The sequence below is a fragment of the Balaenoptera physalus genome (genome assembly GCF_965194825.1).
Source record: "Balaenoptera physalus genome assembly, chromosome: 11".
NCBI lineage: Eukaryota > Metazoa > Chordata > Mammalia > Artiodactyla > Balaenopteridae > Balaenoptera > Balaenoptera physalus.
In genome coordinates, this window is record NC_138896.1 from 29,298,424 (window position 1) to 29,325,161 (window position 26,738).

The 26,738-nt window shown below is 42.8% G+C and overlaps 1 protein-coding gene across 1 annotated transcript in view; it reads left to right on the forward strand.

Annotated features, from left to right (window-relative positions):
* The window catches only part of TNFRSF21 (TNF receptor superfamily member 21), a 65,431-nt gene extending 50,099 nt beyond the window's left edge, over positions 1-15,332 (forward strand). The window contains exons 5-6 of the mRNA XM_082411680.1: positions 12,328-12,556; positions 13,896-15,332. Of these exons, the coding sequence (XP_082267806.1) occupies positions 12,328-12,556; positions 13,896-14,125 (459 nt within the window). The 3' untranslated portion in view covers positions 14,126-15,332. The remainder of the gene's footprint in view (positions 1-12,327; positions 12,557-13,895) is intronic.
* Positions 15,333-26,738: the final 11,406 nt, after the last annotated feature.

Sequence of the window (26,738 nt, forward strand, 5' to 3'; positions counted from 1 at the left end):
AAAGAAAAAAAAAAAAAGAAAACATACACACACACCCCCCAAAACACAAAAACAGGGAATCATCCCTCAAGATGCTGGCAGTTTTATAGGAGGGATGCGTATGTGAGCCAAACTTTAGAATACATTCTGTGAGACTGCCTCATAGAGGACTTGCAGTGGGCTTTTCTTTTTTTCCTGAGACACAGTGTCTCAACATTCAGAAAAGTCTGTGTCTATCAGTTGACGACATTTTCTACCCCTTTAATCCACACCCTTATTGGCTTTGTCAAAATGTGCATTGGAGGGAAATCAGAATCAATATTGTGAAAAGAAGCTTATTTTCTCAATCAATTACCAGTGCTGGATATCATATTTTCTTTTTATTTTAAAGCCAAAACTTATATTCAGACAAAGCTTAATACCTTTCAGTTTTGGCCTAGCTTCTCCATCCTATATTTGTGAGACTGTCTGTTCATCTGTTATAACCCAAGTTCCAAAAGTATGTACACTTACTGATAAGGAAGTGTATCTCAGTCAGCAGTAGGTTTTATTGTACACTAGTTAATTTCAACGTTTTAATCGCTTATTCCTCACCATTTCCTTAGGAGAGACAGCTGTCACTACTGAATTCCTCATTAATTTTTTTTTTTTTTTTTTACAGAAGGAACTTTGATTTATCCACAGTTGGGCTGAGTCAGGGGGTAGGCTGGAGTGACCAACCATTAAAATGGGGGTAGGCTGGAGTGACCAACCATTAAAATGGCTTAGTGAAAAAAGTACTAGGGAAAAAGATGGAGGAAATTTTTTATGTTTATAATCACAACAATAAGTAAGGCTCTTCTGAGAATGATATAAAACACAGAAGCCATAGAAGAAAGATTCAACTACTTAACAATATATATACAAGCCAGAAAACACCATATGTGAATCAAAGACAAAATAATAACTGGGAAAGTTGTTTGCAATATAGGGTTAATTTCCTTTAATAACGAAGAGCTTTTGCAAATTAATTAAGAAACCAACCATCCAAAAGCAAAATGGGCAGTCTGTGAACAAGACAATGCACAGAAAAGAAATACTGAAGGTTCTTAAAGGTATACAGATTTTTTTTTTTTTTTTTTTTTTTTTACCTTGCTCAAATTCAAATTGAAACCTACACTGAGATACAACTTTAACCTTTTAGACTGGCAGAGAGGGAAAGGTATGACACCATTCTTGTACTGTGAAGGGAATGAGGAAAGAGGAATGGCATCCATTGCCATTGGGTGTGTACATCAGCCCTGCCCCTTCAGAGGGCCATCTGGCATCATCTACCTAAGGACATGTCCATTGACCACGGACATTCCACTCTTAGGAATACGTCCTACATATATTCTTTTTTTAAAATTCATTTTATTTATTTTTATCTTTGGCTGCATTGGGTCTTCGTTGCTGCACACAGGCTTCCTCTAGTTGCAGCGAGCGGGGGCTATTCTTCATTGCGGTGCTCAGGCTTCTCATTGTGGTGGCTTCTCTTGTTGTGGAGCACGGACTCTAGGCCTGTGGGCTCAGTAGTTGTGGCTCGTGGGCTCTAGAGCCCAGGCTCAGTAGTTGTGGCACACGGGCTTAGTTGCTCCACGGCCTGTGGGATCTTCCCGGACCAGGGATCGAACCCGTGCCCCCTGCATTGGCAGGCGGATTCTTAACCAGTGCGCCACCAGGGAATCCCTACATATATTCTTTTTTAAAAAAAATTATTTTATTGAAGCATAGCTGATTTACAATGTTGTGTTAATTTCTACTGTACAGCAAAGTAATTCAATTATACATATATATATACACATTATTTTTCATATTCTTTTCCATTATGGTTTATCACAGGATATTGAATACAGTTCTCTGTGCTATACAGTAGGACCTTGTTGTTTATCCATTCTCTATATAATAGTTTGCATCTGCTAACCCCGAACTCCCAATCCATCCCTTCCCGACCCCATCCTACATATATCCTTATATACATCCCACATATGTGCACAATGATGCAAGTATAAGTATTCATTGTAGTATCCCTCATTAATAACAAAAGAGTGGAGGCAACACAAATGCCCTTCAATAGAAAACTGGTTAGGTAAGCTATGGAACATCTACACAGTGTAACAGTATGCACTTATCAAAAACAGTGAGTCAGCTCTTTATGTGCTAACCTCAAGTGTTTTTAAACAAAAACGGGCAAGGTACAGGGCAGTGTGTATGTATACATTGCCACCATATTGTAAAAAAAAATTGTAAAAAATGAAAGAGAAGGTCTGGAGTGGGGTGGAGAATATATGTACCTACCAATTGGTATAAGTATAGACCATTTCTGGAAGAATACACGGGGAATTGGTAGCAGTTAACACTGGGGGCTGTGTACTGAGAAGCTAAAGTCAGGGTTTAGTGAGGGGGAAGTATCTTCAGGGTCCCCTTTTGTACCTGTGGCATTGTGTACCACGTATAGTCTAATTCTAATGGCATGAATCCAATTAACGGTTTTATTAAACAACACTAATTTAATCTAATTTGGGACGTTCAGAAAACTTGAGTCACAAAGATCGGCTTGAGCCTTCTTATTTCAAGGTCATGCATTTCCTTCATGAAATTATTTTCTATCCTCCACACTTTTTAAAAAAACATTCTAAAGGCTTTATTTAGCACCAGGCAGACTATTTCATTATAACAGTTGTTAACTTCAAGACAGCCATTAAAATAACTTACTGGCAGCTACTGAAGGCCCCTTGGAGCAGTATCTCAGTCTGGGGTTGGGTGGATAAATACTGTAAGATTAATGTAGCCCAAATAAAGGGTCAAAGCTACTGTACAGTAAGTGTCTGTACATAGCTTAAGTACACAGGTGCCTTGCAAACTTGAAATGCACAAGACCTCCTTTTATATAGTTGGATACTTCTATCTTGTCTTAAGGCAAGCTTATGATTCTTGCAACCTTTTTTTCATGATTAGAATTGTCCAAAGGCTTTTTTGTGGGAAAGGCTTCCTAATAGGTCTCATCGAGTGAAGTTTATGAAAACCCGAGGCATTTCCAACAGCAGGATCTCCTCCTGTCATGATGGGGCTGTGCTCTTTTAAAGCTGGGCGGTATATTTGAGTGTGAGCGGGCTCGGGCTCTGAACCCAGGGAGCCCCCTGACTTACTCTCCTCACTTCCTTTTTTGAGAAAGCTAGTCGGTGAGTCAGCTCAGGGCTGCAACATTACGGTTGATGTCAGCAGCCTGAACTGCTTGCAGACACATGTGCCAGCAGCTGGTGGCCACGCCCTCCTCTCCTCCCTCCGGAGCCAGCTGGTTCTTACCAGTTTTGGCAGCTTTGCACAGCACTGCTTGTGGCTTCCTGTGGCTGCACCCCGCCCAGCCGTGCACCTAGTTCTCTTAAGTTCTCTTGCTAGGCAAGGATTGGCCACCAACAGCACCTTGGCTTAAACGTGGGTGGATTGAAATGAACTGTTAGACATGATCAGAATTAGCAGATGACATGTACACACAGGACTCGGACAACTGCCTTGATTGGGGCTTGACGTCCTTAAAGGAGAAACCAGTCATTGCCAGCTCGCCTGGGCTAATGTTTAAATGGCATCTTAAGTAAGGTTGCAGTTGAAACAAAATTCTTTAATTATCCTGTGCTTGGACAGATGTAGGGGGCGTGCAGGCTGTCTTTTAAAATAATTCCCCAGTGGTTTGGGCAGTTTTTGGTCACGTTAATCCTGTGAGCTTCCTGAGGGTGGGGTGAGTTTGTTCTGCAGGTTCTGCTGTTGGCTTGCAGCTTACCTGGGCAGTGCATATAGCTCCATGTTCACTCAGCTCTGTTGCCTCTGTGGTCTAGCGCAGGGGTTCCCAGGGAAGCTGAACAGGGCATCTTGGCATTCTACTCCTGTTCCTGCTTGCATTCCGTGACCTCCAGTGAACCCAGGGAGATCTAGACAGCATAACGCTGCAGTGTCCGCTTGCCCGCTGATGATTTACGTTTAAGTGTTAGCACTGTTCCTTACTTATGCAATGGAAACCCCTCGGTGCTTCCCTTTCCTATGGTCTGGGCTGGGCTGGAGAAGAAAGAAGGAAGGTCAACAAAAGACTAAATAATCAGAAGCCTAGGAAAAGTTTGGGGAATTTCTGTCTTCGGGTTATTTGGCCCTTAGCCCTTCTTTTTTATTTATTTATTGTCCTAACTTTTAAAAATAAGACTTAGGAAACAAAGAAAAGTTAAAACACAGTACAACAAACACCCAGAATCTACCACCTAGATTCAACTATTATATTTTGACATCTTTGCTTTATCTATATATGTGTGTATATATTTCCAGCCCATATTCCTCTTTCTAAGACTTCCCTCCAAAGTTCTTATAACTGATAACCCTTCTTTTAAAGGTTTAGGAATCAGCGTCTTCTCAATTTCCTCTTAATTTTTTTCTTTTTGTTTGCAAAAAATTTTGCTGAGTAAATTTGGGTTATTCTTCTTAAGACCCCTTTCTCTGGGTTGGATTGAACAAGAATTCACACACGGAAGAATAATTAAAGTCATCGTCCCCCATCAGCTGGAACTTTAAAGAAACCTACCTATTTTCCCCCTTGTCTGTTGGAGGCAGTGTATTTGTTTTATTTTTTTTAGGGAGAAATCATCGTATACAGGTATTCTTTAGCATCTGAACTTAGGAATTGAATAGATTCAGGTACATGTTTTGTGATAGGGCTGGTAACCGTCATTATCTGAACCCTCATGTAGATCTGAAGTCCCGGAACCACATAGCTTTGGATGACAAAGCGTTTCTTATCATCCGAATTCCTGTTCTCTCAAGGTAGGAACCACATAGATTCAGATATCAAGAGATATTTGTATAGCAAGGAGGAAAGTGCTCGTTTTTATCAGAGCCCAATCTTACATACCTACATGGACCTATGGGAGGTCATGAAATCTAATTTGATCTTGATTACATGGGCAGCTGGGAGAATGGGGGAAACAAGCTTCAGATAATATCATCATCCTTAAGTAGCTATAGTCATGTCTTTATTTGTGACTGTAATTCCTTTGAGATAAACCTTTAGTGGAAATTGAATTTGTGTTTTTTTTTAAATAGTCACTGGTCTGTTGGGATCGGAAATATTTTCTAATAGAAAACAGTTATTGGCCACAGTTGAAGTGTCTGGTTATTTACATAAATCTCTCATCTTTATTTATTTTTTTAATTTTAATATCTTTATTGGAGTATAATTGCTTTACAATGTTGTGTTAGTTTCTGCTGTACAACAAAGTGAATCAGCTATATGTATACATATATCCCCATATCCCCTCCCTTTTGAGCCTCCCTCCCACCCTCCCTATCCCGCCACCTAGGTGGTCACAAAGCATCGAGCTGATCTCCCTGTGCTATGCGCAGCTTCCCACTAGCCATCCATTTTATATTTGGTAGTGTATGTATGTCAATGCTACTCTCTCACTTCGTCCCAGCTTCCTCTTCCCCCCACCCGTGTCCTCAAGTCCATTCTCTACACCTGCGTCTTTATTCCTGCCCTGCCACTAGGTTCATCAGTACTGTTTTTTTAGATTCCATATATATATGCATTAGCATACGGTATTTGTTTTTCTCTTTCTGACTTACTTCACTCTGTATGACAGACTCTAGGTCCATCTACCTCATTACAAATATCTCAATTTTGTTCCATTTTATGGCTGAGTAATATTCCATTGTATATATGTGCCCCATATTCGTTATCCATTCACCTGTCGATGGACATTTAGGTTGCTTCCATGTCCTGGCTATTGTAAATAGTGCTGCAGTGAACACTGTGGTACATGAGTCTTTCTGTATTATGGTTTTCTCAGGGTATGTGCCCAGTAGTGGGATTGCTGGGTCATATGGTAGTTCTATTTTTAGTTTTTTAAGGAACCTCCATACTGTTCTCCATAGTGGCTGTATCAGTTTACATTCCCACCAACAGTGCAAGAACGTTCCCTTTTCTCCACACCCTTTCCAGCATCTATTGTTTGTAGATTTTTTGATGATGGCCATTCTGACCAGTGTGAGGTGATACCTCATTGTGGTTTTGATTTGCATTTCTCTAATGATTAGTGATGTTGAGCATCTTTTCATGTGTTTGTTGGCAATCTGTATGTCTTAGAAATGTCTATTTAGGTCTTCCACCCATTTTTGGATTGGGTTGTTTGTTTTTTTGATATTGAGCTGCCTGAGCTGCTTGTATGTTTTGGAGACTAATCCTTTGTCAGTTGCTTCATTTTCAAATGTTTTTTCCCATTCTGAGGGTTGTCCTTTCGTCTGGTTTATGGTCTCCTTTGCTGTGCAAAAGCTTTTAAGTTTCATTACATAATCTCTCATCTTTATCTCAGGGCAGTCATCCAGCTGGGTTGCAAGATCTGCCATTGAGTTACAGGTCCTTGGAGACCCTGGCTCTGGCCCCTTCACCCTGGCTGATGGGCCAGGGCAGCCCCTTGTGGTCCTGTGATGTCTTTGTATTGAGTTTACAGGGTTTGTCAATTTCTGTAAATGCAGTGGGTCCAGACAGGGAAGTGACGTGACTCAGCAAAGAGGATTACTTGGAAACTAGACCAGACCTGATCTTGAGTCCTGGCTTCTGTGATCTTGGGCAGGTTACTTAAACCTCTTAAAGCCACAGTTTTCTAATCTGTAAAATGGAGCTAATAAGAGCTACCTTAACATCAAATGGATTCCATATATTTCATGCTGAGTTGTTTAGCAGAGTATTGATGATGGCTTATTTTTTAAAGTCCCTTTTTGTTTACTGGATCTGAGTAACAAGCTGGTCAATTCAGATGGAATAGCAATTAGTTTCCATTGAATTTAGCAAATGTGTTTTTGAAAACCATCATTAAAGTGACAGAAGTTTTCACAAATGTAACATAAGAATTCTTCCTTCTTTCTTAAGTGTTGGATGAGGTCTGGAGGGAAAGTTCAGTAGGAAGGTGATTTTTAATTGTAAGGAGCTTTCTTCTTGAGTCTATCAGACATATCTGGCTACAGAGGGGAGAGAAAAGGATCTTGTGGAATCTGATTGGGTGATGCCAGGAACCAAGGGGTTAAGTTGAACCATTTTAGCAGATTGGCAAGGTGCATCAGGGCTGGGTAATTAAGGCTTCATTTCAGGGGATCACTGATGCATCAAAGTTGTTAATTAGTTTTATGAAAACAAATTGTACAACCACAGGGAGATTGTAATTAGGTAGTAATTGAAAATAACTCAGTGGTAAACCTTAGTTGAGGAACCAGTGGAAGTAACTTGGAAGGAGAAAGGGAGTTGGGGTCTGTAGGTGGGGAGGGGGAGAATGAAAGAGCCATAGTGAGACAAACCATAAGACCATTTGAAGAGAGATGACCTAGAGTAACCTTTTTCTTTTAGAAATGAGGAAACAGATCTGAAAAGGGGTGCGGTTTTTCTAAGACCACACAGCTAGTTAGTGGTAGATTTCCTTTCTTCCTTTGCCATGATGTTCCAGGATTGTCATGACTTTGATTTTTAGGAGTTGACTATGAAGATCATGAAACACACTGAAAAGAAGGCTTCTGGGGCTGGAGTCTTCCACCCCTTCCTGTTTGCAGAGTATCCTCAGGAATGCTGTTCCATCACAGGAGAGAAACAAAGTAGTCTCAAACTCTTGTTTCACTTATATACCACCCTCGCCATGACAATGGCTTCAGCATCCATGGTTCCACCATCCCCAGGGCTGGAGAAACATTTCAGCCTTCCACAGTGTGTCATCCTCGGAAAGGCCAGTCAACAGGGAAGTGCATTTTGTTTGATGTTAAAAGAGGAGAGTTATTTATTTTATTTTAATTTTTATTTTATATTGGAGTATAGTTGATTTATGATGTTGTGTTAGTTTCAGGTATACAGCAAAGTCATTCAGTTATACATATACATACATCCATTGTTTTTCAGATTCTTTTCCCATATAGGTTATTACAGAATATTGAGTAGAGTTTCCTGTGCTATATGGTAGGTCCTTGTTGATTATCTATTTTATCTATAACAGTGTATATTTGTTAAGAGGAGAGTTATTTTTGAGGTTCAGTTTCAGGTTGTGATTTGATTGCACACCCAAAGCGAGCATGTCAGTTTGGGGAGCTGGTTGAGGGAGGAGTGGACGGTTGCAAGGACACAGCTGGAAATGGCTCTTTCCAGGGCAACCCAGGACAAGTTATATCATTGTCCTCACCGATACTGCTCAAACCTCTGTAGCCCAGAGGCATTCAAGCCCACGAATTTTAATCAGTAGCTTGTTTACCTAATCCGTTTGGATGGTTCCTCATACTCAGTGGTTCTGGGAATCCAAAAGGAAAATAGTCAGGTCAGCAATGGAGTTTTAGGTATGACTCAGCTGTCCAGTAAGGTGAACCACTTATCTCTCTTTTCTTATCAGTTTAGACCAATAAATACAGTATCTGGAAGGACAAAGTGTATTTGTATGGAAGCTAATCAGGAGGACATTTGGGGCTCATTTGGCCAAAATAAATTTCATGGTCTTGAAGTTCATACAATAGACTCGTACTGATTTGGGTTACTTAGAGAGCTCTCCCCTCATGATCCCGGCCTTCTCCCCCTTTTTGGTCTGTCTTAACTGTCTCACCCTGATTTCTCAAATGAGTCTTCTAAATTAGCATGGTTACCACATGGCTATAGAGCAAAAAGAACTCTACTTTTCAAGTTTCTCCAAAGGGACTTCAACTATCTGGTGGATCCATTGCCTTCATTGGCCAAGTTTTCCCAGAGGCCTTTCTTTTAAGTCTTAATATTTGCTTCACCACAATAAGTTGGGAGGAGTGTTGTCCTTTTGTGCCTGTGAATGCTTAAAAAAAGTAAAGAGAGGAGCTCAGCCAAGTAGATGATTTTCCAACTGTCCTGTTCCTTGGCTACCAATATAAATAAGAGCTGTTGCAGCCACATTTTCCAGTTAACAGAGGGAAAATATACTTATCAGTGGTGACTGCTTTTAAAAATAACATTTATTGTTTTTCTAATTATAAAAGTTAATATGGCCCTGTAGAGAATTTGGGAAGCTTAAAGGAGAAAAAGGAATAAATTAATTTACTCAGGATCTCTTTTGTGACTATTTTGATAAGTTTATGTTCAAATCTTTTCCAAGAGGATACAACCCACTTCTGTGGACATCTAGCTTTCTTGTTTAGAGCATTTGTCTTCTTTTTTAGTATCTGAATCTTATTATAAGTGCTCTTTATTGGCTATAAACTCAATACTGAACCATGAACTTTCTGAACTAAGAAAATAAAGAATTAATTTATTCCACACATCCTGAGGCTTCAATTTCTTATTAGAGAAATCACAGGTAACAACACAATGCTTGAGGTGCAGTGCTGCAAAACAATTTTGATGGATATTGTCAATAGTAAGGTAAAGGGAGGAAAGAAGTAAGTTTCTAGGGGCAAATTTTTTTTTTCCTGCTAGGAAAAACTTTAGAGAAATCTGGAATGCAACCAGCTACTGTGTATCCTGTACATAGTGACAGATATCTATACTTGGTAGAGGAATAGATTTTCTAGAAAGATGCTTGTCAGATGGTCTCTGGCTTTAGCTGTGGTTGTGAGCTCCATTGTGGAGATGCTAAAACCATTCCTAGTGGCATTTTCCCATTCACTTGACTCACTGTTAACGATTGGACAACATCAATTCAGCATTCTGCCTTCCAAATTATGTTAGAAGTCATGTACTTAATTTCCACTGATAATATCCTTTGGCAAAATTGGGGGGAATATTAAATATTGAAGGTTTTGAACTGAGTTCAGGAAATAGGTGGGTGGACTTCTCAGGCTGTTGGCATGTGATTTGTGGGCAGGAATTTCTTTTTTAAGCAAGAACAGTGCACTATATTGACTGGCCGGGTCATCCGATGTACTGTCCCTGAGAACCAGAGTGTAGACAAGTGTTCTTTGTCTAATTGAGTGAATAAAACACATGTTTTGGCATGAATGGCCATGTGCACTTTCAGGGAGGAGGGGCACATGCATGCCAGGGCCTAATGAATTCAAATCTTAAAAGCGTATCCATAAATCTTGTCTGTGGATCAGAAGCGGGCTGGTGGGAATGCGTGATATCCAAGCCTTAAGACTGCAGAAGCAGGATGTGGGTGGTTGTACAGGGAAAATGCTGTCGGAACATTAGATTTGCCATGTCAGAGGCCTTTAGAATCTGCACAGTTGCAAGAATTTCTCAGGCCGTAAAGCTTGTAAAAGAGGCAGTTGTGCTTTGCTTTGTGCGTTTTACAACTGGTGAACGTCATCCTTTGAAACAAGGGTCAATGTCTTCCTGATTGAGGAACTTGAAAATGTTTCCCTTGACAAGTGGGAGTCGAGTCATGAGGTTTCTAATGAGCGGTGATTAACAGCTCCGGGAAGAGCGCACGTCACTGTCTGCAACCTGCCCCGTGTCATCTGGCCACCTGGCTCCCAGATTTCCCTCTGTACTGGAAGAACCAATAAAAATATAAGTCAGCTGAGTAGGAGATGCCACCAGTGTCTCCAGATTTCTAGGGTATGGTGTCAAATGACAGGGACAACTAGAGATGTCCAGCTGGCCTGAGTTGAGCACTGACTTTCTCCCTGGGTCTGTGTGCCCTCTCTGGGCCATAGTCATTTCACCTGCAAAATGGGGTGATACCACTCATCACTTACGCCCATCTCCACTGTGCACCCTGGTACAAGCCATGATTACACCTCACCTGCCCACTCCTGTGGCAGTGTCTTCCTGTGTTGATTCTTACCTCCCTAAAATCCAGCCTCCACTGGCTGCTCACTGTCTCCATCTGAAACCATCTTGTTTGCTTGCTTTCTTGTTATTTTCTCTCTGATCGCTGCCCTGGAATGCAAGCTTCACGGTCTCCCCTACATCCTGAAGAGCCTATCCACTGGCTCCAGAGGAGGTGGTTCTCCCTCTCTCCTTCCAGCTGCTTTTGCTCTGGTGTTCTCCTGTTCTCATTTTTTTCAAGCAGTTTTATTTACTTCTGAGCTAGTTTGAAATGGGAATCAGGAAACAGAAGGTTTAGTTTTTAGCTCTGCCACTTCCTGGCTGGGTGCCCTAAAGACAGTCACTTACCTTCTCTGGGCCTGTTTCCTTACTTGTAAAGAGAGGGTGTGTTCGTTTGCAAAGGCTGCCATAATAAACTACCACAGACTGGGAAGCTTAAACATCAGAAGTGTATTTTCTCACAATTCTGGAGACTAGAAGTTTGAGATAAAGGTGTCAGCAGGGTTGATTCTCCTAGGCGTGTCGAAGATGGCCATCTTCTCCCTGTGTCTTCAACATGGCTTCCCCTCTGTGTGTCTGTGTCCTGATCTATTCTTATAAGGACATCAGTCATAATGGATGAGGGCCCAGGTGTACCTTAATTACATCTTTAAAGGCCCTATCTCCAAATATAGTCATCTTCTGAGGTACAAGGAGTTATGAGTTCAACATACAAATTTTGGGGGCACATACATAATTCATCCCGAAACAGAGGGGAATATGCTGGATAATATCTAAGACCATTTCCAGCGGTACGAAATTATATTTTTGTTGGAGATCTTCCTCCTCACTTTCTTGCCCAGTTTCACTCCTGTGAGGTAACAGCTTGGTGCATATGCTTCCTAATTTTTAATGTTCATACATATCCTCTCGTGCATTTTGAAGTGTGTGTGTGTATCTAGCAATAATGTAAGTTATGGACTCTCAAAATGGGAGAATTTATCCACAAAATACTAAATGGAACCAAAAAAAGCATCCAAGAAAGGCTTTTAATTTCATTTTTTTCTATAATTTTTTTAATTTAAAAATTATTTCTATCTTTATTTTTTATTTTATTTTTTTAAAAATTGAAGTATAGTTGATTTAGAATCTTGTGTTAGTTTCTGATGTACAGCAAAGTGATGCAGTTATCCACATATATGTATATTCTTTTTCAGATGCTTTTCCATTTAGTTTCTATATTTTTATTTTTATTTTTTTGGCTGCATTGGGTCTTCGTTGCTGCACGCGGGCTTTCTCTAGTTGAGGCGAGCCGGGGCTACTCTTCGTTGCAGTGCACGGGCTTCTCATTGCGGTGGCTTCTCTTGTTGTGGAGCACGGGCTCTAGGCACGCGGGCTCAGTAGTTGTGGCTCACGGGCTGTAGAACTCAGGTTCAGTAGTTGTGGCGCACGGGCTTAGTTGCTCCTCGGCATGTGGGATCTTCCCGGACCAGGGCTCGAACCTGTGTCCCCTGCATTGGCAGGCGGATTCTTAACCACTGCGCCACCAGGGAAGTCCCAGTTTCTATAATTTTTGAAGTATATAATTCAAAAATGTTTGTTTCTTTCCACAGCTGGAAACTGACAAGCTGGCTCTCCCGAGGAGCCCTAGCCCGCTTAGCACGAGCCCGGTCGCCAGCCCCAACCCGAAACTTGAGAATTCCACACTCCTGACGGTGGAGCCCTCCCCGCTGGATAAGAACAAGGGCTTCTTCGTGGACGAGTCCGAGCCCCTCCTTCGCTGTGACTCCACGTCCAGCGGCTCCTCGGCGCTGAGCAGGACCGGATCCTTTATAACCAAAGGTACGGATGGCTCGGACCCACATTCATTCTTCAGCCTCCCCTCAAAGAGCCCGTGGGATCTCTCCCTCCATCAGTTCCCCATTCCAGTAGGGGCTGGGTCATCTAAATGACCTGCCCTGGACTCCGAGCTGAGGCTGACCTGCGAGAAACCACGTCATTAGCCAGTTGGGACCTGTCTAGAAAATCTTTACAGCCCGGACCATCTGGCCGGGAGCCTGCGTCCAGGAGTATCGGTCACCCTTGAGCCTTATGATGCTATCGAGTGTGTGTTTCGGGGAAGGTCCGATAACATGTAGTCTGGCAGGTTTTTTTTTTGTGTGTGTGCAAATTATTTACTAGGCTTGCAGAATCCGGGGATTTAAAGTATAACTTATCTTGAGAGTCTGGAGTAGAGGTTTTAGTGACTCAAGTTAAAATTCGCTCTGCTAAGCTTGGTTGCAAATAACACTGTTTTAAACATCATGGGTTGGTACTTTCGGTAAATAATTTGCCACTTGCAGTTTTGAATAGCAGGGTAGGGAATTAGCATGTACACTATACTGATGACAGGTTTTTGTTAGAAATTTCCTAGTTTGGGTGACACCGGTTATATTTTACCGAAAGGGTTATATTTTATGTTGTTTTTTTTATATATTTATAAAATAATTCTATTTTACATAATTATATTTTATACTTTATATATTCATTTATCTCTATACTTATATAAAGATTTATATTTTAGTCTATAATTTATGTTACATATTATATTTTAGAGAATACATTTTATAAATGGTAATAGAAGTTATAGTTCCTCACTCCATTGTAAGATATGACCCAATAAGCAATATTTTCTTATTTATGTACTTTTGCTCTTAGCAGTTTAATTTTAAAATATGGCAATGTAATTAGGAAGTCAGATAAGCCGATTATTGACTTGGAATGTTTGAGGGGAAAGGCTGGGCTCATATCTTTGCTTACTAACATGTTACAGATGGGGAAAGTAGTGAAGTTTTGTTTTTGTTTTTTTAAAGTTTCTTTAAGTATTTCAGCATTCTCCTGAGCTTTAGGAGAATTTCAGAGACGTCATTTGAGTCTAGGCAAATGTCATGTTCCATCAACAACGCATTCAAGCAGATAAGCAGATCCTTGTCTGATCTCTGTCAGGCACATCTTGTTTGTTATCTTATGTACAACGTCGGTAAAAACCACTGTGGTGTTTAAAAATGTGCCTGAGCTTCACTCCCTCACCTTGCAGGGTGGGATGGGGACAGCCTGGGGAGAGGGTCGCTGTCACCTTAGCTCTCCTCCGTCCCCCAATACAGTCCCGTTACAGCTGTCCCCTCTCCTCTCTTCCCTGCAGAAAAGAAGGACACAGTGCTGCGACAGGTGCGCCTGGACCCCTGCGACTTGCAGCCTATTTTTGATGACATGCTCCACATCCTGAATCCCGAGGAGCTGCGGGTGATTGAAGAGATTCCTCAGGCTGAGGACAAGCTGGACCGGCTGTTTGAGATCATTGGAGTCAAGAGCCAGGAAGCCAGCCAGACCCTCCTGGACTCTGTTTATAGCCATCTTCCCGACCTGTTGTAGAACACGAGGAATACTGCACTCTGGAAATTACTCAATTTAGTGGCAGGGTGGCGTTTTTATTCTTATTTTTTTTTTAATTTTTGTTTTTTGGTGTGTGTGTGTGTGTGTGTGCGCGCGTGTGTGTGTTTAACAGAGTATATGGCCAGTGTTTTGAGTTCATTCTTTCTTTTTAAAAACCCTCCTGGGAAGTTAGCATATAAACCTTTTCAACTGTTTCAGAATATCCACCACTGAAGTTTTTTTAGGTTCCATATTTTCTCTGTTTTGCCTTCGTATGTATTCTCAAAATTGTTCTGTGCACTTTAAATTCACTTAATGTATCACAAATACAGTGTGGCTTTTCCCACACACTGGATTATGAGGCTCTTAACTTCTTAAAAGTGTCATAGCATCTTGTGAATGCTATAAGCTGTCTTCATGTCTCAACATTCACATCTGCTTTATTATTATTATTATTATTATTACTATTTTATTATTTGTCATTTACGAATTTTCCTAAGGGTTCAAGAGACGTAAGACCCCATTGAGTTACTGTAATGCAATTAGATCTTGAGGTATCTTTTTAACATGCCTTGTTGCATACATAGTTCATATTTATGGCTGAAACTTGACCACACTGTTGCTGATTGTATGGTTTTCACACCGTGTCGAATGCTTGATTACATGTGCTCCCCTTACGCTCATCTGCTCTGGGCTGGAGACATGAAATCCTCACAAGCCATCATGACTTGCTATTTGAGTGGCTTGACAACTGGGCCACCAAGGAACTTGAACTTCAACTTTTAGAGATTGAGCTGTTCTGGAACATATTGCTGCACTTTGGAAAGTCACAATTGAAGTGCTGGTGACAAATGGCACCTTTTCCAAAGGGAATTTGTCCAGCTTTGCTTTACAAGACGTCTTGGTTTTTTATACACACATAGTCAATAGGTCCGGTCTGCCCTCAAGGCCTTGGTCTTGGTGGGTTTCCTTCATTCAATCACTTTAGTTAAAAATGGCTGCAGCTGTAAGAACTCTTGTCTGATATATTTGCAACTCTGCTCCCATTTATAAACGTGCTCTTTGATGCTTAGTTGCTGAATTCTAATGCAAAGGTGGTGTGGACTCCCTTTTGTGTGGGTGGGGTTTGTGGGTAGTGGTGAGGGACTGATATCAGAAAAATGCCTTCAAGTGTACTAATTTATTAATAAATATTAGGTGTTTGTTACTTGAGTAGTTGAGTATATTTAATCCTTGCCTTGTTTGTGTGCTCATGTTATAACTCTTTGATTAGTCTCTTGGAAAAGTGTATTCTAAAAACCTGAGTGTTTCTAAACTGTGAATCATGCACATTAGCGAAGGTTTGTGTTTGGAAAAGTACTTAGAGATTCATAGAGAAAGACTTCCAAGCGTTGAGGATGAACAAGCATTTCCTAGTTTATTGGGGGTAAATCTGAGGCTCCTGCTTTTGAGATTGTCTCTGCTTTAAGAAATGAGGATTTGGAGGTGGAGAGGTATAAATACTGACTAGGTTTTGGATTATATTCTTCTCAACTCATTTCCATCTTGGAAATTAATACTCATGGGTGGGTCTATATAAGTTCATGGGCCTATCTACACAAGCTCATAGGCTTCTATATGAAACCTATTGCCCCTGATTAACTTCAGGGGGCTTTCTTGGCAGTATGGCAGGGTAACATCTTATGTTGGTGGGATATATTACATTATATTTTATCTATTATGTTATATTTTATATTTCATTGCTTATCTCCCTTAGCTTGGGAACCCTGGCTCTACAGAATTCCCACAGCCAGAACCCTCAGCAACTTTGAGTTCCTCTTTCAGTGAGAAATTGGAAGTAGATACCCTGTCTGAACACTTTGACACCCATGTCAGTGACATGAAAGGGGTTTTCTGGTTTTGTCCACTTCCATGTGACTGGTTTCTAGAGCGCCATCCTGGGATTTGGTTTCATGGTTCTTGGGCCAAGTTTCCTATCCTCTTTGTCAACAGAAGACAGAAACTCTTCACAAAAGGAAAACAAGCCAGAATGGGTCCTGGATGGTAGTGGAGGAGGCAGATTTTTTGTTTTTCAGAGGATTTCAGGACTGCCACTTATTTTATGTGGAGTTGAGAACATCATAAGTGAATGAATCAGCGTTAACGGTAATTTATAAATTATTCATAGCTTGGAGATGCTTTTATTAATCTTTTACACAGCTTTATACTTTACAAAGTACTTTTCATATTATGTTATTGAATCCTCACAACTATCCTATAAGACAGGGACTATAATTGTGCCCATTTTATAGATGAAAAATAGGCTTATTTTAAAGACTAAGGAACTTGCTTAAGGGCCGACAGCAGAGTTGTAGAGATCAGACTTGAATCTGAATCCAAGACTGTTTATTCAGGACTGTTTATCCAGAACTCTTTTGTCAGGCTGAAACAGTGGACACAGAGATCACGGTGATAAAATTTATCTGGGTTAGAAGGAAAGCCCTATGCTTAAGTTCAATAAATAATTGTGGAAATATAGGGAAGGGGTGGCATCTCTTGATGACCCAGGGGAAAGGGACATAGGAGTTGTGTTAAACAGAAGCTGAATATTGAATTAACATGATATATAGCTTTTCTTTAAAAAAAAAAAAAAAAGGCAACCTTTAACTGCAGTATTAAAAAATAGAATGTTCTGATTGGAGCTGATGATAATCTCATTTGTATACTATCTTGCTCACTTTGGAGGTTTTCTCTGATTGGAGCTGCCCTGCTTTGAGGGGTCTGCTGAACTGGAAGGTCTCCACTGTGGGTTTGGGGGGAAGAGTAAGAAACAGAATTGGGAGCAATGGCTGAGAAATCTACACTTGCTGAGGAAGACCCGTGGAGGCAAGGGAAAGACTACCTTCAGTGATTTGAAAGGCTAAGCAAGAGACTATTTTTCTTTAGAGAGTCATACTGTCTTCTCTAGACCCACTTAGGCTAAATACAGAGGAGCTTTGACACAACTAGGTGAGGCTGGTTTTCAAAGAGAATGATTCCTCCTCTGAGGAGAACTTGGACATGCTTCAGTGCTTCTGAACCTTTCATGTAAGTAAGCCTCGTCTGGGAATGCTAAATAGGCAGATTCCCGGAAAGTTCGATTCAGGAGATTTCGTGGTGACGTGGAGATCGAGCTTCCCACACAGTTTTTCTGGAAACCCTCATCGGGTCACATTGAGAAAAGTGCTTTAGATCCTTGCCACCGTGGACTGGGGACCAGCCGAACTACATCTGGGAGCTTTTAGAAATGCATAGTTTGAGGCCACTTTGCTGTGCTTCTTAAACTTTAATAAGCAATGAAACACTTGGGGATCTTTTTACAGCACAGATTCTTTTTCAGTTGTTGGCCGGGGAGAGGAGGGGGTGCCTGGCTGGCATGGGTGCTGCTGACCCCCAGATCACATTGAGGGGCCTGAGATTAAGCTTCGGTTTCAAAGAGGCTTACAAAGAGTAGCACTGATACGGGAGAAGCTTACACCAGTTCCGCAGGAGAGAAGGAAAAAATCTCTGATGATCTAAAGAGATTTCCACCGTCAGGCAATCCAATCCTGGTCAGAATCTACAGCAACTGGAATCAGCCAGAGGAGCTTCGAGAAATCCAATGCCCAAGCTAAACTCCAGACCAGTTATGTCAGCCTCTCAGGGATGGGACCCCGACATGAGCATTTTTTAAAGCTCCCCAGGAGATGCCGATGTGTAGTCAGCTTTCACAACTGCTGATTTAAGAGCTCGTGAAGAGAGTGCTTCTGGAGCCTCACCCCAGATCTGATGGATAAATCTTACAGGGGGGTAACCTGGGGATCTGCAACTGTCATTTTGATATAACCAGTCCCACTCAACCCTGCAGACTTGCTTTAGGACACATAACCCTGCTGTAAAATGTTATGTAACTGTTAGCGGGCTTCCTTGGTGGTGCAGTGGTTAAGAATCCACCTGCCAATGCAGGGGACACGGGTTCGAGCCCTGGTCCGGGAAGATCCCACATGCCGCGGAACAACTAAGCCCGTGCGCCACACCTACTGAGCCTGCGCTCTGGAGCCCACGCGTCTAGAGCCCGTGCTTCGCAACAAGAGAAGCCACCACAGTGAGAAGCCCGTGCACCGCAGCAAAAAGTAGCCCCCGCTCGCCTCAACTAGAGAAAAGCCCAGTGCAGCAACAAAGACCCAGTGCAGACAAATTAATTAATTAACTAATTAATTAATTAAAATTTTAAAATGTTATGTAACTGCTAGGAATCGATACACTACCAAGCACAGTTGGGGCAACATCTTATGGCTTAATTGCACTGATGAACCCACCTGCAACTGATCCGTTCTTCATGGCTTTGAGCATAATGTAAGGTATGATTAATCAAGAATATTTGGGAAGTGATGTTATGAACATATGACTAAACAAGAACACTTGGGAAGTGATGTTATCCTGATTTATGTTTCTATCTGTATATTTGATTGAAGGTTTGCCAACTTCAAAGAAATGAAATAAGATATCATGAGTCATAAACCTGCACTGACTATATCATAGAATCTCAGACTTTTGCAACACCTGGGCCACTGGGGCTTCCATCTCATTGCACAGTCCTGTAGATGCAGCAAGGTCCCATCTTGACCTTTGACTTGAGAAAATTAAATGTGACCTTTTGTTTAGCCAGAACTGTAGCCCTTACCTTTGTAGGGAACACAGGACACCATCCAGGGAGCCTGTGGTTTTCAGGTGGGAAGTTAGGGCACTGGTATAAATCATAACATTGTGGCATCCTAGAAAGAGCACTGGATTTGGGGTCAGAAGTCCTTAGCCCACAGCTGCTGTTGGTTAAGACTAGGGAGGTTTGAGCACATCTGAGCCATCTATCAGAGTAAGGTAATATCCCAGTGGCTAAAGAGGCCCTGAGAGTTCCAAGGAAGCAGGAAGCATAAGACAGACACTGTTACCGTGATCATCAGGTCAAGCTCTGGGTCAGAGACCAGCATTTGGACATATAAGAAATACAATCGATACAGGGAAAAGCAATTAGAAAGTGATAGTGTGGAGCTGATAACGGAGGCAAGGCTTTGGCAGAGCCAGAGATTTCACCTTCACTTTCTCCTTGGCCTGAAACCAAGTCCAGGGTCATGGGCCTGGCAGGGGCTGGGACAGACTAGGGAATTATGGATTATGGCTTATGAGCTTAGCTTGAGTCAAGACAGAACCTGAAGGTCCACATGGGAGCCCAGCTGGGAGACAGGTGGAGGAGGGTTCCAGAGGGGGTGTGTCCCAGGGATCTAGAACTCGTAGGTCACAAGGACAATTTTCAAGGCCTCCCAGTTGAAAATCAGTGGTGGCCCCAAGCAGGAGTAGAGTGGGAGATGAGTCAAAGCCCAGAGAGTAGGATGTTAGTACTTAGAAGGCCAGCAGCATGGGTTCGGCAAGCAGCCCCTCAAAGATGGAAATAGGGGCGGAAACCCACTCATGATGGTTTGAGAGTGGGGGATTTAAAGACAGGGATTTTAGGCTCCAAGTTCTCCCCAAAGAGCCCTTCCTCCCCTAAGATCAGATCTATCCCTGGAGTTGGGGGCACAGTTGCCGTTATAGATGAGGATGAGAGGTGGGTGGATGGCAATCAAGCAAGACAATACAATCGGGGCATAAAAAACCATGGGAACTGAGGGAGACAGGTGAGTGAGCCCCTGATTCAAAGGGGGAGCAAGTGAGTGGAAACGAAATCACTTCTGGATGCAGGGGAACTGGAATTGTCCTGGAACAAGATTCTTTGTGGTCCCTGAATGTAAATATCATAAAATATGAAACTAGATCTCAACATGGTCAAACTCTTACCTCCACCATCCAAACTTGTCGTTGAGTCATGCTCCTGAAATTTAGTTTAATTCTAACTCCAGCCCACTTCTGGCTCTGCCCCCCACCGCTGGAGGGGAGGGGTCCATCAGAAAGCAGCCTGTCCCATGGTACACGGTCTCTTCCTGATCACACTAGGGCTCAGGTAGAATATAGCCTTTCCCTTTTTATAGAACATTAAAAGTGATAATACTAATATATAGATATAGTTATAGATAGTTAAATTTTGTAGCTCCAGATCTCTGTGGTCCAGGAACTAGAATATTATGTAAATGGAAGGAACCTTAGAGGTCATTTAATCACACTTCTCACTCCAAGGTGCTCTATTGCATACTTCACTGCAATTCAAATTCATGACCCATGAAACTTAAAAACAACCCTCCAGCCCTTGAGCTCTAAAAGTAGTCAAGTGCAACAACTCAAGTGCAAAGTGTGGAATTTTCAACTGCCAAGCAAACTGGGGAAGTGACAAAAGAATAGATAATTCCATGGCAATGATTATCTACACACTCCAATTCAGTGGTCAATTGATTTCATTTTGAGTTTTACAAATCTAACTCAAAGCCTCAGCTACATGATTAAACAGCTCAAGGGCTATGAAGTGAACATTTCCAAATATATTTCCACAGGTGCATTACAGATACAGTCAACCTAATAAAAACAACCACCACCATAAAAATGATTTGTCTACATCACCAACTTTCCACCCTAATTAGCATTTTGCTGCACCAAGTAAAAGAAATAGGTAAAAATAATAAGGTCTGGGACTTCCCTGGTGGCGCAGTGGCTAAGAATCCGCCTGCCAATGCAGGGGACACAGGTTCGAGCCCTGGTCTGGGAAGATCCCACATGCCGTGGAGAAACTAAGCCCGTGCACCACAACTACTGAGCCTGTGCTCTAGAGGCCGCAAGCCACAACTACTGAAGCCCGCGCGCCTAGAGCCCGTGCTCCACAACAAGAGAAGCCACCGCAATGAGAAGCCCGTGCACTGCAACGAAAAGTAGCCACCTCTCGCAGCAACTAGAGAAAGCCCACGCGCAGCAATGAAGGCCCAACGCAACCAAAAATAAATAAATAAAACGTATTTAATAATAATAATAATAATAATAATAATAAGGTCCGGTCTAGTTTCTGTTTTGAGAATATTTTCAGGGAAAACAAATGTTTGTAAATAAATGTGTCTGCTTTGGATATTATGCCTACTTTGACATGTAGGTTCTATATCAAGAAAAAAAATATTTGGGGGAGGAACCAGTTTTCAGTAAACTAGCAAACAGATATGCTAGTCTTGGGAGGTTATGCTTTCCCAGGAGATGCTGTAGGACTTGAAAAGACTTCCAGGTACTTGGAGAGTGCCTCCTAGCTGTGTCTCCATCATATCTGGCCTCCTCACTCCCACCAGCCCTACTCCAACAAGCCCCCACCCTAACCAACCACTACTGTTCTCCAAGGACTGGACTATGTTTAATTCTGCCTTTTCAACCCTTATTATTCTCCCCCCTTTAGCCACTCAAATTTATTGGTCCAGCTACATGGTACATTTTGCAGTTCCCCAAAGAGACCCCAAATTTTCTTCCTAGACCCTTGTCAGGGCTGCTTCCTCTGCCTAAAATGATCTTCCTGCACCCTCACTGCCTTCCACCTCCTCCTTTATTGGCTAATTCTTTCTTATCCTTTAAGACTCAGCTGCATGCACCACCTTCCTGCCAGCTTTCAACCTCCAGTGGTCTGCTAGGTGTTCCCATCTCATTTTCATTTTGTCTACTGTACGCCAGGATCTGTGCCCAGTCAATGTTGACGGGATTAATAGAAGGAAGTTAGGAAGCTATTAGGAGGTAAGGAGATTGGTGAGGGTGGAAGGCAGGATGTGAAGAGGAAAGGGACGTGGAAAGGTAGACCAGATGTCACACAGAACATTAGAACGTACATTAAATTCAGTGAGAGGAAAACATGGTTCTTGCTAGCCATGTGTTTTCGATTCCATTGGAGTTGATGAAACACACCCAAGTGAGACGATTAAAGCTACACATTACAGGGCAACATACATAACAACAATGATAAAGAATAAATGGTGTAAATATAAAGTGAAGAAGCAATTAAAAAGGACTAAAATTAGTCACTTTCTGCTCATCCTGCCTCCTCTTTGCCATGCATGCCTTGTTTTAGGAAAAGTAAAACTTACGTAAAAGATATGTGTCCCTTCTCCCTTTCCTTTACAAAAAATATATCCTCATCATGAAATACTATGGTATTTTGGATCTGCCTCAAAATAATTTGGCTTTGGGCAGGGAGAGAGTGGGATGTCTGTGGAACAAGCCTGGCCATGAGTTGACTGTTGTTGCGTCTGGGTGATGAATACGCTGAGGTTTATGAAACTTTTCTACTTTTGTATAAATTATTCATAATAAAAAATACAAAATAAATCCTCATCAGGATTATGAATTCTGCTCTGGTTAAGTAATATTCCAGACTAAATTATATACTAACTGCTTGTTTATGCATGCCTTCAACAAAAGTTAATGTGTCGGATACTTGACAAGGCGTCACATATTTACTGTGATAAATGCAACTGTCCCTATGTTTCCTGCTTCCTCCTCAACATGAATCCTGGTTGTCCTGAACCCTGACTCAGTTCAGGGATGATTTATTCTGGAGGAGATGGTAAGGGTTATTAATGGTGCCATGGCTGAAAAATGGGCAGAGCTTTCTCCTCTCCGTGGATGCCACAGAGGGCCTCTTACATATTAAATATGTATCAAATATGGGGACACTTAGCATGCTATCTCCCTTAATTGGTTCCACTCACCTACTATCCCTAGAAAGGAAATTTAAGGCACAGAAGGGTCAAGCAACTTGTCCAATATCACACTGCTAGTAAGGAGCAAACTGAAGATTTGAACCCTATGGTGTCAAACTCCAAAGTCAATTCGTTTAATCGTTAAGAACTGCCCAAGTCAGCCCTATAATGCTTCGGCTTCCACATCCATTTCATTTGTGCTCTATACCTCCCCACTCTCGAATACTGGCTTCAGGGACAATGTTCTCACTCCCTTTCTCCCATTTTAGAGGTTAATTTCTTCTCTCTCTTGTATTCCTGTTGCCTGGATTGTCTTAGGCTAAATCTGATTCCTATTACTCCTCAGATGTAATTTTTCCACACAGCTATATTATTTTTGGTTCCAGGGTCTTTGAAATTGCCAATTATGGGATGTGGTGATACGATGGCAAAGAAAAAAGAATAGAAGGAGGCAGAGGCATCAGTGGCTGTCTTAAAAAATTACTGAAGACCTTTCCTTTTTCTAGAGACAGCGCATCAAAGAGATAGTGAAGGCTCATAACAGTAATAGCTAATATTTAGTGACTGCTCCATGGATTCAAATGCTGAGCACTTTATATCAGCTTTCATACTTAACTCTTAGAATAACCCAGTGGGGTAGGCACTATTACCTCCATTTTACAGATGAGGAACTGAGGCTAATAGAAATTAAGGACTGTGCCTCAGGGCACACAGCTAGTGGGCAGCAGACAAGGGATTGGCACCAGGGCTGCTGTATACCACTGTGCAGGTGGGGCACCTCTTTCTAATGGGCACAAAGATGTCATACGGACTATCAGAGGTCCTGTGTGAACCTGCCCAACAGACTTGGGAGTCAGACCATTGACTCTTCATCTTGCTGCCCGGGAGCTCTCTTTCCCCGGAGCTCAGAGTCTACATTCCCGGGTGTGCTCTGGATTGTTACAATGACATTTTGAGAAGGGAGAGATCCATGTGAATTCGTAAAGAAGCAGGATTCATGGGAGAAGTCAGCCCAAGCCACGCTTGAATGGATAAGCAGATTATTTTTAGGCAGAGGGAGAAGACAGGATTTCCTGGGTAAGAGAGGTGAGCGGAAGGCAAGGGAGTTAGGAATGAGTGGACAGAGTGAGTGTGCAGCGAGGGGAGGGATCTGAGGATGGGGAAGGAGGCAGGGCTGAACTAGAGGTGCCTGGAAGGGGGCAGAGAAGTTGAGACTTGAAGCAGGAGGCACTCTGGAGCCAGGAGAGTGATGTAATCCGGGGAGGGGTGAGATGAAAGCATTTTTTAGGAGGATTAGGCTGGCTGAGGCATAGGACGTCTTGGTCTTAGGCAAGTTCAGACCAAAGGTTGGCGAGAAGTCCTGAAGGAGGTATCCTATTCTGAGGTCTGGCCCAGCGTTGGTCCCCCAGGTGCAGTGATGGCAGCCTGCTTAGGAAGGATGGACTCACTCGGGGGCACTGACTGTGTGTGTCTGGGACTTACCCCACTACCAGCTTTGCCTCCGTGCCATTCCCTCACCCACCATTTCCAGGTCACAGAAACCAAACGACTCCGCAGGCTGGAGTGGTCAGAGGCAACTCCCAGAACTTGCCTAGTCTGGCTCTCCTCCCTTGCAGAGAGGAGAAAAGCATTGCTCAACTTGGTCTTTGCCGTCACGTGTCCAGGGCTGACCTTGGCTTCCCTTTGGCTCATCTTATACCCCCTCTCCTCTGTGCAGCCCTTTCCCCCACCTGTTCATTCATTACCCTTCTTGAAACTTTCTCTAACTTTCTCTGGCTCCTTCTCATGGAGCTGTGGAGGAGAAATTCCACTGCCAGTCCCAGGGGCAAGGTTTGGAAAGACACTGTATACGGCCCAGCCTGGGAGGGTGACTTAATGAGAGCATGAGCCCATGATTCCTCCTCTCGGTCATTGGTGGTGTTTTATAGGTGACAAAGAAGGCTCCCGGCGGGCATTTGTGCCCCACCCCAGTCAGGTCAGGAACAGAGTCTGAGCTGACATTCTCGCTCACCCAGAGTCTGGTCCAAGCTCAGCATCATCTCCAGGTCCTACCTCTCTATTGTGCAATGGGGGGGGGCCTGGGCTCCTTGCTAAGTCCTTTCCAGCTGCAGCCCTCAGGATTTCCTGAGGACCTTCCCATCCTCAGCCCTGGCTGGGGTGGAATCCTGGCTCCAACCAGGGCTGTGACTGCCCAGGGAGGGCACATGAATGCCACCTCCATGTAGGAACCACTCCTGCAAACAGCAGTCACACACATGCTCACGCACATAGACACACGCACATCTTTGCTTCTTGTGACTCTGACCGCTCTCTCTCTAAGAGGATGCATTTGAACTACACTTCTCCCAAGAAGCTTCAGTGAACATATCAACTGTGCCCTTGTCACTAGAATCCTCCTGCACCGTGTAATGGCCCTTGGTTAAGACAAAGCTAAGGGAAATTCTATATGTTTCATGGACTCATGTGGTCCCTAAGTCATAGCATCTCTGGATCCTTGGATCTGCCCCATATCCTTGAATTGCCAGACCCTCTTTCCTGCTATTCTCATCCCACAGCGGCAATAGTCAACAGGGGATGGGTAAGTCGAGTACTGGTGACTCTGGCATGGCCCACCATGCTGTTCCAGACCGGGGCAAGCCAGGGTTTCATCTTGAAGGAAGATTTCAGTCTGGTTAAGGGAGACAGGTGAGCAGTCCTGCAGAGAGGCTTATGTAGTAACTACCCAGAGAGGGGAGAGGATGTCAATGCCACAAGGGTCCTCCTTTCAGCTGAGGAGCTGATAGGTCCAGGGAAGTTTTCTAGAGGTTGTGCCTGCAGTGGAGATGTGAGGGCTGGGAGGGTTTGTTGTGTGGGGTGGATACAGGGAGATTTCCCAGGAGAACATGAACCAAGATGCATGCGAGAAAGAAGAGGTCCAAGATGAGCCTGGACTTGCCTGTTTGAGGCAGGGTTTCATGGGCAGTGGGAGATGATGTTGGAGAGAAGAAGTAGGCATCAGTCAAGGACGCTGGGGATGAGCTGAACAGCTGGCACCTAGAAAGGTGGGCCCAGGTTGTGTTTGTCGCTGCTGAGGAAGGTCAGCTGATTGTAGCGACTTACTTATGAGTTAGCACTGCTAAGGAATTCTAATACAGCCTCGAGGAAATGAGCACTGACAAGAGCTCAGTTAGTTTTTTCAGCCAATATCTTTCCTTAGAGTTGAGGTTGGCCTTCCTTGGCTCATTCAACTCCCTACAGCTGCTTAAAGTGATGCCTCATAGACTTTGAACATGGGTTTCTTGTAGGCAGAACAAATTGCTAGCAATATTGGGAATGTGTGTGTGTGTGTGTGAGTCTGTGTGTGTGTGAGAGGGAGAGAGAGAGAGGGAGAGAGAAAGAGAGAGAGAGAGATTGGGATTGATTGAGAAGGATTGATAGAGAGATAACACATTGAGAAGGTGAGGGAGAAAAGACGGTGTAGTATCTTACTGTTGGCACTCAGTAAAAGCTCGTGCTTAATAAATGCTGCTGTATTAAACTGAAGGACAGAGAAGATTTAAAGAGCTGGACTGGGACCACCAGGCATTCTCTCTCTTGTTTGGTGGACTCTTCCACCAACAAAATCAGCACCATCTAGTCACCTCTTCGGCAACAGAAATGCTGCAAAATGAGGAAGATTGGATGTTAATCTCCTTGCGGATATTTTTGCTCTTTCTTGTCCTTAGGTTCTGTAGTTCTTCCTATCACTGGATTTATTAACTTTGCTCCACACGGAGGCTATTAACAGTACCCATAACCCCAGGTAAGTCACCTTATAAATTCACGGCCCCTTGAGAGTGTGATTGCTTCCACATTAAACTCTCACCGCTCCTGAAGTCACACAAAGGTCGCCTGAGTCTGGTCCAGCACTGCCATGGTCAGTGATGAATGAAAGGTGACGTCTGCCATCTTTCTCAAAGCGCTGAGCTCTTGCTCCTGTTAAACAAGCA